The 15,914-nt window shown below is 36.9% G+C and overlaps 2 protein-coding genes across 3 annotated transcripts in view; both read right to left on the reverse strand.

The window, feature by feature from the left end:
- The window catches only part of HOOK1 (hook microtubule tethering protein 1), a 65,113-nt gene extending 64,639 nt beyond the window's left edge, over positions 1 to 474 (reverse strand). Inside the window, exon 1 of one of the 2 annotated variants that reach the window (XM_027108359.1) lies at positions 151 to 375. Coding sequence is in view for 1 of the 2 variants with exons in the window: in XM_027108358.1 (XP_026964159.1) it covers positions 151 to 213 (63 nt within the window). In the remaining variant the exon portion in view is untranslated. Of the gene's footprint in view, positions 1 to 150 lie in introns of both variants that reach the window. The other variant, XM_027108358.1, reaches the window with a different exon arrangement.
- Positions 475 to 2,674: 2,200 nt separating this feature from the next.
- Positions 2,675 to 15,914, reverse strand: part of FGGY (FGGY carbohydrate kinase domain containing) — a 455,489-nt gene continuing 442,249 nt past the window's right edge. Inside the window, exons 17-18 of the mRNA XM_027108362.1 lie at positions 4,789 to 4,885; positions 2,675 to 3,443 (exon numbers count right to left, since the gene is read on the reverse strand). Of these exons, the coding sequence (XP_026964163.1) occupies positions 4,812 to 4,885 (74 nt within the window). The 3' untranslated portion in view covers positions 2,675 to 3,443; positions 4,789 to 4,811. The remainder of the gene's footprint in view (positions 3,444 to 4,788; positions 4,886 to 15,914) is intronic.

Below are 15,914 nucleotides of genomic sequence, written 5' to 3' on the forward strand. Positions count from 1 at the left end.
GCAATGCGCGGAGTCCGGGGCGCAGGTGGCCCCCGCTACGGCGCAGGTGGTCCCCGCTGCTCCGCAGGCTCACCTGAGAGGTGCCAGTGACCAGGCACCCCCCAGGACCTCTCCGCGGTCTCCCGGCCCCCCTCGCCCCCTGGTACTCACCCAGATGATGAGGCTGTCGCACAGTGGCAGCTCGGACTGCGGAAGCGGCTGCGTCTCTTCCATGGCCGGGACTGCCGTCAACTACACCGCTGACACCAAAACCTCCCTCCTCCCCGCGCTCCGCCAGGCGCCGGTGTCGAGGACCTGCTCGCCCGTCAGGAAAGCTCGGTAGCCAGGCCCAGCGACCGCGCCGCTCACGCGCGAAGCCTCGCGCTGCCGACGTCGCCGGCGTAACCCCCTCCTCGCCGCTGCCCCTGCCCCGCCCCGCAGTTCGCCCCCTCCCCCGTCTGGCCCGGGCCGCGCTGCTCAGCACCTGAGCCCCGCCCCCTCCCCTCCCTTCCCCTCCCCGTCGTCCTCCACCCCTCCTTCCCACTCCGGCACACCTCTCCCCTCCGCACTGAGTGACCTGGGCGCGCACCAGTCACAAAGAAGATAGGTGCCGGAGGGGGACGGGTGGGGCGGGGAGGGGGCGGGAAGAGCGGGAATAGGTTGAGCAGGAGGGATTGCTGATTGGACACGCCCTCTTGGGCTTCGACCAATCAACGTGAGACAAGACTGTGCCTCCTAGAGAGCGAGCGAGACGGTGGGAAGGGGTTTATGACCTGGCAGGTGCAGCTAGGGTGGGGGGGCAGCGAGTGCGCGTGCGCGTGCGCGGTTGGGGGTTGCTGAGGCGCAGCCCCAAGGGCAGAAGCGGCCACGGGGGCCTAAGGGTACGCAGGGCCGGCTCGGGCATCTTCCGGCCTCCTTCCTCGCCGGTAGGACAAGCTCCTGGCTACAGCTATGGAGACCCACACTGCTTCCACAACGTCTGCAGAAATAGATCCTACCCGTGAATAAAAACCACTCCAGATAGGGAGAGTTGATTTTCTTCTAGGCTCTCATTAGAAAACGATATTTTAATTTGCAGATAAGGCAAAGAAATGTGTTTCCTATGGGAGAAAAATACTATAAAGCTGCTTAAATCAAATAAGCTCTCACGAGATTACAAACCATGGGCAATTTTATTTTAAATGAGGCAAAAGGTAGGAAAATGAAAAATGAAATGATCTTTTAGTTTTCAAAAAACATGGAAGATATCAATGTACAATGCTTATTTTTCTTTAACGGTTGAAAACTTGTCTTTTCTGAGAATGTTCATGGGGGAGGGGGAGCTGTAAAATTGGAAACTCTCCAAGGTACTGATGTATAGCTTAGGCTATTGAAATGGGCTGGCATATTGTTAGTCTTGCTGTTGATTTACATCACTTCAACTCATTCATAAACTCATCAATTCATGCTCTGTGTAAAAATGCAGCTGGATCCTTTCTATTACTGCATCTTTATACTTAGACACTGAAAGTTTAAAACCGATGGATGACTGCAATTAAAAGCCCGCCAATATAAATCAGTCTCATTCTAAAATACAGTACATGCATTTGTTATTGAGTCCCTTAACATTATTCCAGAACTTTCTTACCTTGTGTGAAGTATTTTATACTTCGGGACACTAGCAACATTAGTAATATGACTTAATGAAAAGTAAAAGATCTAAGAATTGAAGACCTTGTCTGAGTCTTGACTTTACTTCTCACTGGCAATGATGACAGCTTTCTCCTCTGGAACCCAACCACCACATTCCTGAAATAATGCTAATGACACTAACCTGCCCTGCATACCTCACAGAGGCAAAAATAACGGATGTGGAAGATTTTTATGAATTAAAAACTCCTTTGCAAATATGAGTTACTGCAACCATATATGCTTAGAAGTGTATGAGAACACTTACTACTAAGAGCCACAAGTGATTAAACTACTTGAAGTATTTAAGAAGAGTAAGTGAGGGGCAACGGAGTTATCCTTCTGGGCTTTATACAAGCAGAGAATAGGTCCTCAGGGAAGGATGCCCAGTTGTCCTCATGGTACTAGATCTAATGGGAAAATATGTGAAGGACATGATTGTGAATTCAGAGAAGAAGAAATACAAATATTTCAAACAAATATGAAAAGTTAGAAAAGTGCAAAACATGAATCATTGAAATAAAACAACACAAAACAATGTTGAAAAGAGTAAAGTACACTTGCATATACAACTGGAACAAGCATTTTAGAATATTTTTCTAAGTTTTTAATTATAAAATTAGCTTGCATTACATTATACCAGGAAAAAAAGATATTAAAGAAATGCCTGATACAATATAGGCTGTTATTTTCCAACTTCTGGCATTCATTCCTAAAAGTCAGCATCCATATTTGGAGAACTGAATACAACTAATTTTGAAGCACTAGCCATGGAATTATAAATTGGCACAATCTTTCTGAGAAGTTTTTGAGAATAGATATCAAGAATCTTTAAAATGTTCAAAGCCTTTAAGTCAATTTTACTTCCAGAATCTATTCTAAGAAAATAATCAGATGCCAACCAAGTTGTTGATTGCAGTGCTATTTATCAAAGCAAAAAAAGAAACAGCCATTAAATGTCTGAAAGAGGAATGATTAACTACATTATGATACATCCATACAATAAAATATATTGTAGATCTTAAAATAGTTTGAAAGAAGTTTAATTACTCAGGAAAATGCTTACAAAATAATATTAAAATTAAAAAGTGATGATACAAATCTGTACATACAGTATGGATTTCTCTCTCTGTATATATATAGACACATATCTGTGGACGCATGTGTGTGTATATATGTATGTATATATACACAGAGAGAGGAGAGACTAAAGGAAATAAACAAAAATGTGAATAGTAATAATGATAATATCTAGGTTTTGGAATAATTGGTAAGTTTTACCTTCTTTGTACTTTACAATAATTTAGAAAATTTCTGTAGTGATCTTATCATCTGTAAACTCGAATAATACTTGTATATTTCTGTACATGTGTATATTGCTTAGGGATTTTTTTGGTGGTAAGTGGGTGAAATCAAACCTGGTAACTATAAAGAAAACAATATTATTGCAAGTGTAGAAAATCTCACAGATTCGGAGAAAAATTTGAAGAACTCTGCATGGGAAAGGGCAGGTCCCAGAGCAGCTCATCAGATCGAGGTAGCAAAAATTATAAGAAGTTTTTTCAGGAGAGCACCACCCAGATGAATATGATAAAATGGTTGCAAGTCTTTCTGAGTCATTCTGTTCAAGATTCAAGTTGCAGGAAGGGCATCTGATGGGTCTATCAGGGATATGTATCCAACCCTTTGCCAGAAGAGGACAAAGGACCTCGACTGGCTGCCCCACCAGGACTGTAGACCCAAGTTGAAATCATGGGGTGGTTGCCCCATGTGGATGGAGTAGGGGAGCTGGATGCCTGCAGACAAAAACAAAAACAGCAATTCTCTCCACATTTTCTCTTATGGTTGCTGTGAAGACCAAATGCATATAAAATGCCTAACAGAATTCCTAGCTCATAATAGTTGCTCAATCTATTTTAACTATATGTCTTAAGGTGTGTGCGTGTGTTTGCACTCATTAAAAAAACTGAAAGAAGATATATTAAAATGTTTGTAGAGGTTATTCACTGTGATTATTTTTTTTCATTTTCCTATTTTACCAAAATGAACTAATATTACCTTTTTAAAATAAACCAAAAAAATTTAAGAGAAAGACGATGTCAGGATGAGATTTTAAGCTCTGAATTGGACTCTAAGTGGATGGATTCATGATAAAAGGAGAAAATCCCTGATTAAGTACCTTAAAAAGAATTGTAGTAGGCTCTCCTGTAAAGAGGAAATCTATGTCTTGCACACTCAAACCATGGAGTGAAAAAATGGAGAAGTCTAAGGTTTTCTCTGCTGATATGTAGATACCCTGAATGGCTGAGGGTGTTCACCAGCTAGAAGAAAACCCTGGCCTGGACAGGCATGGAACTGGACATTCAAAAAGAGCAGCCATTCTAGCAGAGTCACCATATCAGCAGCAGACAATCCAGTGGACCTTGCCAGCAAAGCATTCATTCCTGAAGCATTCCCCCACACAGAAGATCCAACATCCGATCAGCATCGAGATCCACAGTCAGTTAAATGCAACAGGAGACATTTCTAGATTGTAGAAATGTAGATTCTAGATTGTAACAGTTTTCAGAATCTGGGAGATATTTTGAAATAAGAATGCCCAGGCCCTGGGCAAGGGGATTTACAAACCCTAGGTAGGGAAGAGAGATGATGACAAAAACTGACATTTTAAAACAGCTTCTAGTTCTCAGACCTGTGATCACAGTCAGTGCAAGTGCCTAGCTCTGTTAAATACTGTACTGGGTTTAGGGAAGCAAGACCAATCCCAAACGCTAACCATGGGTGAGTTTTAGGCTTTGACAAAGAGACAATCTTGGACAGAATTGACTTGGGCACTCAGTAGATCTGAACTTTTAGGTGATCGGATTAGGACAAACTTCATCCCCACAGGTATTTTCAGCCATGGTGACTATTGAGAAAGAAACTGGAGAAAGGGGATAAAGGATGTGGACTACTTTCCACTGTGTATAAAAGGGAATAATTTCACTCCTGTTATGAAATTAATGTTCATTTGGAGACTGTGCATGACACTGAGAATTTTGCTTCTGGGGCTTTTATAGACTTAAGTGATTTTATATCACTTAATGATACTGCTTTTTAATGCATTTTAGTTCAGTATTTACAAGTGATGTTATTACTAACCTGTTGGGTTGCCCAAAAAGAGATTATTCTAGAGTTTCAATGAAGAAGTACAAGTTCAAATTAAGGGTGAAGTCATCTCTGTCACTGATGAATGTATCTACAATGCAAGGGATTTCAAATTTATACTATAAGAAAAAATTGCAAGAAGTGACTCCGAGATGGAGATTAGCATGCAAAAGGTTTATTAAGAAGTGCTCTTGGGAATAACAGCCATGGAAGGGAAGGAAAGGAAGCAGAAGTGCTCAGGGGGAGAAAGAAGGAAGGCTGTGATGCAGTCCTACTGAAAGTCCCAACCAATCCCTGGGGAGCTCTGAAGCTGGAATGACCCTTCTGAGATGTCTGAATGAAGTTTGGATGAAGGGGGCTTGATCCTTATGCCACCAAGTTGACGAGTCCTTGGATGTGGACTATTGTGGAAAGGTGGCATGACAGCCTAGGCAATTCACAAAGGCTGATGGCTGTCTGCCAACAGCACTCCCAGATGTTGGGATCTGGGTATCACACCACAGTATCATCTGAACAGCAGTAATGTCCACAGTCATTTAGGTAGAGGTGGGGGTACCATCACTCAGAACGGTAAAGCATGGTTCAAAAAAGCATGGACAGGTAACCTTAACTGGGGCAATAGTATCATAACCACACAGTTAAAATGGTCACAGAGGAAGCATGTTGGTATTCCTGGTTCTTGCATTGAGAAGGCATCAAAATGGAAAGGGATCGTAGCCATGGTTATAATTTCACGTAGGGGCTTGGTGTCAAATCACCAAACAAACGCTGCCTTAGAGAATTTAAAACTGGAGTGCCTGGGGAAACAAAAGTTATGAAAGATAAATCACAACATAGGGTGATACTATCAATTGCATTTTACACTGATGGGAAGGAATGATTAGTTTGCCATTTATTGAGTGAAGATGAATATAACTATTTCATTTTATTAAGCATATTTAAACTCACCCCAAAGCTCTAAGTCAAATAAAATTGGTCCAGATTATTTTATCTTGTCCTAAGGCACTCAGATGAGAAAAAAATGTAATAGCAAGGTATATGTTCTTAAAAGCTATGTTTTCAAAAACATAAAAACAACAGGTAACAAAAATAAACATTTAGTAAAATGTACTGATGATGTAACCAACCTAAAGTATCACTTAAACATATAAATCCTGTACTTTCTAGCTCAGCTTATTTAAATGAATTACGAGACATGTCATCATTTTACACTCTGTTAGAAGAGATATCCATATGCCTCATTCTGTTGGTGACCTGTTTCTTCTATACAAAAATCCTTCTAATCCATGTAAGCAGATTTTTAAAATAAAATCTAAACACTGACACATAGTGGCTAATCACTTAATCCAAAGATGTTTGTCTCTAAAAAGCAAGCAAAATCTAACTTTACAGTATAACTACCCAAGGTACCTCCTATTGTTTTCAAGGGTATTGAAAATAAATATTTTAAAATAAGAAGTTCTTTAATTTACATTATATAAATGGAAAGTGAATAAAATCACATTCATGAGACAAGGTTCACAGAAATAATAATAAGAGCATGATTTCTAAGAATGACAGGGATCACTGTGTTAGAGATACTGCTTATATTTTATTATAGCTTGAGAAAACTATACTTGAAACCATCGTGGCTAAACATGGTATTCTGAAACCTCCACACATATATCAGTTGAAAATACAGGAAGTGATTTTTGCCTGAGGAAATGTATCTTCCTCACTCTCCATGTGTTAGATAATATAACTTATATAGAATTTAATACATCTTAAAATACCAAAATGCTAAAAGGAAGAAATGTATCAGCTCATTTAAGGACAGAAGAAGGGGGGAGCTATCTAGCCATAAAAAGTTGGGCTGTAAAAACAAAGACAGAAATGCCAAGAAAGATGTGTGATGGGTTTGTTAATAGAAGCAGTTGTAGGAAATACCTAGAAGTCCAGTTATGGTTAATAAAATTTTTGAAATGATTTAACCAAATAAATAAATACTATGTTATGTGATTTGGAAATATTTTCCAGATATCCCCCAAACAAAACAAAACAAACATAAATTAAAAAACTGATCAGGGCTTAGCCTTATAGAGAAAAGAGAGAAGCTGCACATTTCATTAACGTATGGGACTTCACGCTGGAACAGTGTTTTGTATGAACATGATTGGTAACCATGAAGATATCCAGTCCTGAGGCTATAAAAACCTACGACAACAACAGCAACAATAATAACAGCTAAAATGTATGGAGTACTTATTAGGTGCTAAGCTCTATTCTAAGTTCTTCATCTTTGCTGATTCATTATCCTCAACAAACTGACAAGGTAGGTAACACTTTTAATCTTTATTTTATAGATGAAGAAACTGATCATATAATGAATAAATTGCATACTTCAGAAAATCTCTTTTCAAATGTAAAGAGGAGAATTCTCCTAGGGGAGATCAGAACCATTTTTTTAAGCTTTATTGAAGTATAATTGATATACAAACATTTACACACATTTAATATATGCATATTGATGAGTTTGGACTTCTGTGTATACTCATGATGCCATCACCATAATCAAAGTTCTAAACTCAGCCATCACCTCCAAAAATTGTGTTCTTTTGTGTGTGTGTGTGTGTGTTGTGGTTAGAACTGATTTTTTAAAAGACAATCATTGCAAAATAAAATATAGCATGTACAGTTCTTCAGTCATTGTTTCTGTACTTTCCCTTGCTACTGAAATATTTCTTCAGGCAGTCAAGATTCTTTTTGTTTAACACTGTGAAGCAAGCGAAGCCATCATATCTAGATGAGTGAAATTAATTGTCGCTGTTAGAGAATCTGCTGATTGAAGCCTAGTGACTAAAATACATGACTGAGAGACCTTGAATGGATTAAGATCTTGACATTTTTTATCTGAAGATGAGCTGGACCTGTTATTTCGAATACAATTTTTCTTATAAACGTCACATGATTTTTCTGAGGAATAATTAAGTTGACCATTTGGACTGAATAACTGGCCTACTCTTGGGGGTGTATTTTTTTTTTATGTTCAAATTGGTTTTTAGGCTATAGTTGCCACATTCTCTCTCTCTCTCCATATATATATTTCAATAGAACAAAATAAATTACCCTTAAATCTTCTAAGAATAAGGACATTCTCTTACATAACCACATATAATTATCACACTTGGGAAATTTAACATTGATACAATATTATTATTAAATATGCAATCCTTCTTTAAATGTACCTAATTGCCCCTAATTATTTTCCCTGCTCTGGAATCCAAAAATCAAGAAATCAAGGACCATGCGTTGTGTTTATTGCCAAGTTGCTTTAGTCTCCTCTAATCTAGGTCAGTTCCCCAGCCTGTGTGTGTGTGTGTGTGTGTGTGTGTGTGTGTGTGTGTGTGTGTGTGTGTGATTTCATGACAGCAACAGTTTTGAATAGTCCAGTCCAGTAACATTTGTCAGGTTGTCTCTTCATGACCAGATTTGGTTTTACCATTTTTAGCAGAGATTATATAGGAGCTCAGTGTGTCGCCTTGGCAGGAATATGACATTGGATTGTCTGATTATGGGAGATGTTAGATTTTATAATTTAGTCAGATAGTGTCCACCAGATTTCTCCATTGTAAAGATTTTTTTCCATTGTAATTACTTAGTAATTTGAGACTGTGTGAATATATGGTTCCCCAAAAGTTTGTCACCCAATGTTTTTGCTTTTAGCTTCCATTGTTAATTATTGCGTGAATTAACTATTACCATGATGGTCACAAAATGGTGCTTTTCTACTTCCATTATTCTTTTTACATCTATTAGCTGACATTATTCTGTTAAAAGAAAAAAGACTTTTCCTCTTATCTCCATATCTACCTTTTACTTTTTAAAGTATAAATATGGACGCATAAACGTGTTTTTATTCAATATGATACAATAAATTCTTGCCACTATTTCTTTTTAATCATCAAACTGTCCCAAGTTCAGCTAATGGGAACCCCTTCAAGTTGGCTTCTGAGTCATTTCTGCATACTTCTACTGCTTTTTAAGCTTTTCCATACAAAAGACATTCCAGGTTCCCCTTGTATTGTACTTCTCTGTCCCTATCTTGACATCAGTCATTTCTCAAAGAAGCCCTGGCTCCATTTTATGGGGAATGGTGTTTAGTAAGGCTGAATTTCTATGACCAAAGCAGGTTACATTTCCTAATTATAATTTCATTCCTTGGACATTAGATTTTAGTTCTGTGTTAAAATAATAACATCCCTGTAAAAACTAAAATACTGAACCTAGTAGCCATTTACACTTCAGGGTGAAAGTACTTAACAGCTCGTATATTTTATAAGGGGTTGGAAGCAAAGAGAATGAGGACTCTGGACAATGTGAAAGTGGGGGTGGGGGAAGTGGAGAAGTGAGATGGGTCCATGGATGGAAAGAAAGCTAATATCAATTTCTTCTATTCCGGGCACCATCACGTACACAATTTAAATTAATCCTTACAACAATCCTTATTTTTGCAAATGAGGAAGTAACTTCTTCAAAGTTGCAATATGTATGGCAGATAGCCCAGAACTAAAACCCTTTTTGTTTGGCCCCAAAAGCCTCATCTGTGCTTTCTACTATCCCATTGTGTTCCCCAAGCCAAGCAAGGAGGTCTGTGAGCCAGAAGGACAAGTACCAACCACTTCAAGTCTCGAGAATAGCAAACTATGGTCATGCTGCTTTCCCTGCTCCCCTTGAAGTTGTTCATTGTGACTTGCATGCAGAGCTACCCTCACAAATATTGTCCTTCAGTTGAGAATAAAGTTCAAACATTTCTCTCTACTGCTCAGGAAGTCTGTGGGAAATAATTCTATTTCATTTGCTTTCAGTGTTGATTCAAAAAGAACAGATAGGCATCTCAAACTGAATGCTGTCTCAGTTGGATTATTCATTACAAGTACTGCCTGTTGCCAGAAGTTGGTGCTAGTGGTGGGAAAGCTTGTTGTAGGCTTGTCAGAGATAACTGAGGCAAGTTGCCTGAAAAACAATGTCATGTACAAAGCCCGTGGTCAAGTTCCTGAACTCTCTTGGTTCTCAGTTTTCTCACTGTAAACGAGGATAATAATAGCTTGCGTACCTGAAGGAAGGAGGCAGGATATCTAGGACATCAACAACCACCTATTAGGTATCTTCTATAGACAGAACATTTCCTTTGACACTGGAAATGTGCAGAAGTATACGGCAGAGTGTCTACCCTTACTCTGCTTGCCATCTAATTGGGGATGCTGAACTTGCATATAAAAAAAGGCAAATCAATTTTGTAACACACCATGTGAGTGTCAAAGACAAGAGAAACGATTAATTACGAAGGACATTATAAGCTTCCCAATTTAAAATAATAATAAAATACAACTTTCTCTTTTTTCTACCAATGTTTTAGAAATGAAAATAAGAAACAAGGAAAGAAGGGGCAAAGGAACAATGGAACAAATGAAGAGAGGGAGAAGGGGAAGGAAAAAACACAAGAGGAGCAATAATGGTAACTACATAGGTAAATAAAAAGTCAGTATTAATGTATTTTTACTTTGTAACTCCTTGTTTTCCCTATATGATTTAAAGAAAATGGCATAAAATAAGAAGTCTATTTTGATGGGTACACAAAGTATAAAAAGTAATTTGTGACAATAACATAAAGGGAGGGATGGAATTGTACAGGAACAAACATTTTATACATAATTGAAGCTAAGCTGATACTAATTCAAACTAAATTGTTATGAATCAAAATGCTAATTTTAATCTCTAGGGCAACCACTAAGAAAATAACTTAAAACTGTGTGGAAAAAAATGAGAAAGGAATCCAAATGGAATACTAAAAAATACATATTGAACATGAAAGAAGGCAGTAATGGAGGAATTGAGGAACAAGAAAAGATATAAGACGTATAGACAGCCTATACAAAATAGAAGTCCTTCCTTATCTGTAATTACATTAGAGGTAAATGAAATTAACACCTCAATCAAAAGGCAAAAAAATGGCAGAATGGATTAAAAAACATGATTCAACCATACTACATCTATAAGAGACTCACTTTAGATTCAAAGGTAAGCTAGGTTGAAAATTAGGAGATGTGAAAAAATATTCCATGCAGACACTAATCAAAATATGCTGGGGGCTTCCCTGGTGGCGCAGTGGTTGAGAATCTGCCTGCCAATGCAGGGGACGCGGGTTCGAGCCCTGGTGTGGGAAGATCCCACATGCTGTGGAGCAACTAGGCCCGTGAGCCACAACTACTGAGCCTGCGCATCTGGAGTCTGTGCTCCACAACAGGACAGGCTGCGACAGTGAGAGGCCCGCGCACCGTGATGAAGAGTGGCCCCCGCTCGCCACAACTAGAGAAAGCCCACGCACAGAAACGAAGACCCAATATAGCCAGAAATAAATAAATAAATAAAATTTAAAAAAACAAACAAAAAAACATGCTGGATTGTCTATATTAATATCAGACAAAATAGAGTTTAAGGAAAATTGTTATAAAAGGCTATTACATAGTGATGAAAGCATAATACATCAAGAAGATATATTAAGTATAGACACATAAACAGAGCACCAAAATATATGAAGCAAAAACTAACAAAGGGATGAACAGTAACAGTAGGACATATTTTATTTTTATACATATATATATATATATATATATATATATATATATATACACCCCACTTTCAATAATGGATAGAACAACTACACAGAAATCAGCAAGAAAACAGAAGACTTGAATAACATTATAAGCCAACTGGATCTAAGAGACATATATAGAACACACCACCCAACGGCAGCAGAATACACTTTTTTCTCAAGCGCATATGGAACATTCTCCAGGAAAGATCATATGTTAGGCCACAAAATAAATTTCAATACATTTAAAAAGACTGAAACCATACAAAACATTTTTTCTGACCACCATGAAATAAAATGAGAAATCACTATAAAAGTCCAGAAGAAAACATAGAAGAAATGCTCATGACATTGGGTTTGGCAATGATTCTTGCATAACACACCAAAAAGCACAAGCAACAAAAGGAAAATTACATATGTAATTACACTAAAAATCTGCACAGTGAAGGAAACAATCAACAGAATGAACAGACAAACTAAGAGTGGGAAAAAATATTTTAAAACCATATATCTTATAAAAGATTAATATCCAAAGTATATAAGGTACTCCTACAACTCAACAGCCAAAACAAAAACAAAAACAAAAAAAAGATTAAAAAATGGGCAAAGAACTTGAATTAACATTTCTCTAAAGACACACAAGTGGCCAATAGGTATATGAAAAGATGCTCAGCATCACTAATCACCAGGGAAATGCAAATCAAAACCACAATTAGATATCACTCACACCTGCTAAGATAGTTATTATATATATATTTAAAAGGTAACAAGTGTTGGTGAGGATGTGGAGAAATTGGAAACCTTGTACACTCTTGGTAGATGTAAAATGTAAAAGGGTGAAGCCTCTATGGAAAACAGTATGGGGTTTCTTCAAACAATTAAAATTAGACTTACCATATGATCCAGCAATCCTACTTTGAGGTATATATCCAAAAGAATTGGAATCAGGATCTCTACAAGATATATGCATTCCCATGTTCATTGCAGCATTATTGACAATAACCAACATATAGAAACAACCTAAGTATCCATTAACAGATGAACGAATAAATAAAATGTGGTATATACATACAATGGAATATTGTTTAGCCTTAGAAAAGAAGGAAATCCTGCCATATGTGACAACATGGATAAACCTGCAGGACACTATGCTAAGTGAAGTAACCCAGTCATGGAAGAATAAATGCTGCCTGATTTCACCTATATGAGGTATCTAAAACTGTCAATCTCATAGAAACAGAGAATAGAATGGTGGTTGCCAGGGGCTGGAGGGAGGGAAAATGGGGTGGCACTGTTCAACAGGTATAAAGTTTCAGTTATGTCACATGAAAAACTCCTACAGATCTGCTGTACAACACTGTGCCTATAGTTAACCTATAATAATACTGTATTGTACACTTAAAGTTTGTTAACAGAGTAGATCTCATGTTTAGTGTTCTTCAACACACACACACAAAAACCTTTTTAAAGACAGAAGAAAGAAAGAAAGAAAGAAAGAAAGAAAGAAAGAAAGGAAGAAAGAAAAAAGAAAAGAAAAGAAAGAAGGGAGGGAGGGAAGGAAGGAAGGGAGGAAGGGAGGAAGGGAGGAAGGAAGGAAGGAAAGAAGAAATGGGAGGAAAGAGGAGAGGGAAGGAGGCAGGGAGGAAGATAAACAGGAAAACTGCCAAATTCACAAATATGTGGAAATTAAACAACACACTCTCAACCAATGGGTCAAAAAAGAAATCACAAGAAATTAGAAGATACTGTGAGATGAATGAAAAAGAAAATACAACACACCAAAACTTATGGGATGCAGTTAAAGCAGTTCTTGGAGAGAAATTTATGGTTCTAAAATGTCTACATTAAAAAAAGAGGAAAACCTTATATCAATAATCTAAACTTCCTAAGAAACTAGCAAAGAAAAATCCAAACTAGCAAACTAAATCCAAAGCAAGTGGAAGGAAAGAAATAACGAAGATTTGAGTAGAGATAAATGAAACAGAAAATAGAAAAATGGTAGGATAAATGAAATAAAAGCTGGTTCTTTGAAAAGATCAACAAAATTACCAAACCTTTAGATCTACTAATCAAGAAAAAAGATTCAAGGCACTAAAATAAAAAATGAAATGAAGATTTACTGTTGACCTTATAGAAATAAAAATGGTTATAAGAGAATGCCATAAACATTTGTGTATCAACAAATTAGATAATCTAGATGAAATGAACAATTACTCAAAACACACAAACTACCAAAACTGAATCAAGAAGAAATAGAAAATCTGAATAGACCTAATTATTTTGATCAATAATCAAAAGCCTCCAAAAAAGAACAACTCAGGACTGCATGGCTTCACTGGTAGAGTCTACCAAGTGTTTCAAGAAATAACACCAATCCTTCTCAAACTCTTCCAAAAAACAGAAGAGGAGGAAACACTTCCTAACTCATTCTATGAGGTCAGCATTACTGTGATATCAAAACCAAAAAAGACATTACAAGAAAAGAAAACTATAGGCCAATATCCCTTTTGAATATAGATGCAAAAATCTCATCAAAATATCATCAAAACAAATCCAAGAGCATATTAAAAGGATTATACCCCATAACAAAGTGTGATTTTTATCCCAGGAATGCAAGGGTGGTTTAACATATGAAAAGCAATCAGTATATTACAACCTATTAATAGAAAAAAAAGAAAAAAACCCTCACAGTCATTTCAATTCATGCAGAAAAGGCGTTTGACAAAGTTAAAAACTTAACAATCTTTCATGATAAAATTATTCAGAAAACTAGGAGTAAAAGGCAACTTCCCCAACATGATAAAAGCCATGTGTGAAAACCCCACTCAGTGTGAAAGAATGAAAGCTTTCCCCCCAAGATCAGAAATAAGATGAGAATGTCCGCTTTTGTCACTTCTATTCAACGTGATACTGGAAGCTCTAGCCAGGGCAACAAGTCCAGAAAAAGAAAGAAAAGGCCTCCAAATTGAAAAGGAACATGCAAAACTATCTGTATTCACAGATGATATGAATATATATACAATCTACATATGTGTATACATACACATACACATATATATATACATATATATGTATATATATATGTATATATATATCTCACAGAGCTAATAAAGGAATTCAGAAAAGTTGCAGGAAACAAGACCAACATATAAAAATCTTATAGTAGTATTTCTATACACCAGCAATGAACAATCTGAAAAGAACAGAACAATTCCATTTAAAATCAAAATGAATAAAATAGTAATAAATTTAATTAAGGAGGAGTAAGACTCGTACACAGAAGACAACAAAACATTGCTCAAAGAAATTAAAGAAGACCTAAATAAATGGAAAGGCATTCCATGTTCATAGATTGGAAGACTTAATATTGTTAAGAGACAATACTCCTCAAATTGATCTACAGATTCAATGCAATCTCTATCAAAATTCTAACTGCCTTTGTGAAGAATGGACAAGCTGATTACATCCCTTGCATGTAGTTGCAAGGGATACCAAATATCCAAAATCTTGAAAAAGAACAAAATTCTTCATACTTCTCTATTTCAAAACTTACTACAAAGCTACAGTAATCAAAACACTGTGGTGCTGGCATGAGGACACACATATAGACCAACAGAATATAATTCAGAATCCAGAAATAAACCCAGACATCTATAAGGTACCAAGAATATTCAATTGGGGAAAGAATAGTCTTTTCAACAAATGGTACTGGGACAACTGGATAGCCACACACAAAAGAAGGAATTTGGATATCTACCTCAATCATACACAAAAATTAATTCAAAATGAATCAAAAGACCTAAATGTAAGAGCTAAAACTCTACAACTCTTGGAAGGAAACACAGGTGTAAATCTTCATGACCCCAGATTAGGCAATGGTTTCTTAAACATGATATCAAAATCATAGGCAACAAAAGAAAAAAAAATAGATAACTTAGTCTTTATAAAAATTTAAAAGAGCACTTTTGTTCATCAAAGCACACTGTCATTTAAATAAAAACAACTACAGAATGGGAGAAAATATTTGCATATCATCTATCTGTTAAGAGACTTGTCTGCAGAATATATAAATAACTTACAATGTAACAACAAGAAGATCAAACAATCCAATTTAAAAATGGGCCAAGGATCTGAATAGACTTTTTTCCAAAGAAGGTATTTTAATGGTCAATAAGCACATATAAAGATGCTCAAAATCATCAGTCACTTGGGAAATACAAATGAAAACCACAATGAGAAACCACTTCACCCCCACTGGATTGGCTACAAGCAAAACCAAACCAAACCAAACCAAACAAACAAACAAACAAAATAACAAGTGTCTGTGAGGTGTGAAGAAATTAAAACACCTATACATTGCTGGTAATAATGTAAAATGGTGCATCCACAATGGAAATGCAGCTCGGTAGTTCCTCAAAAAGTTAAATATTGAGTTAGCATAAGACCCAGCAATTCCATTTATAGATACGTACCCAAAAAAATTTAAAAC

This window comes from Aethalodelphis obliquidens, unplaced genomic scaffold (genome assembly GCF_003676395.1).
Source record: "Aethalodelphis obliquidens isolate GAN/ISIS:26980383/991018 unplaced genomic scaffold, ASM367639v1 scaffold9, whole genome shotgun sequence".
NCBI lineage: Eukaryota > Metazoa > Chordata > Mammalia > Artiodactyla > Delphinidae > Aethalodelphis > Aethalodelphis obliquidens.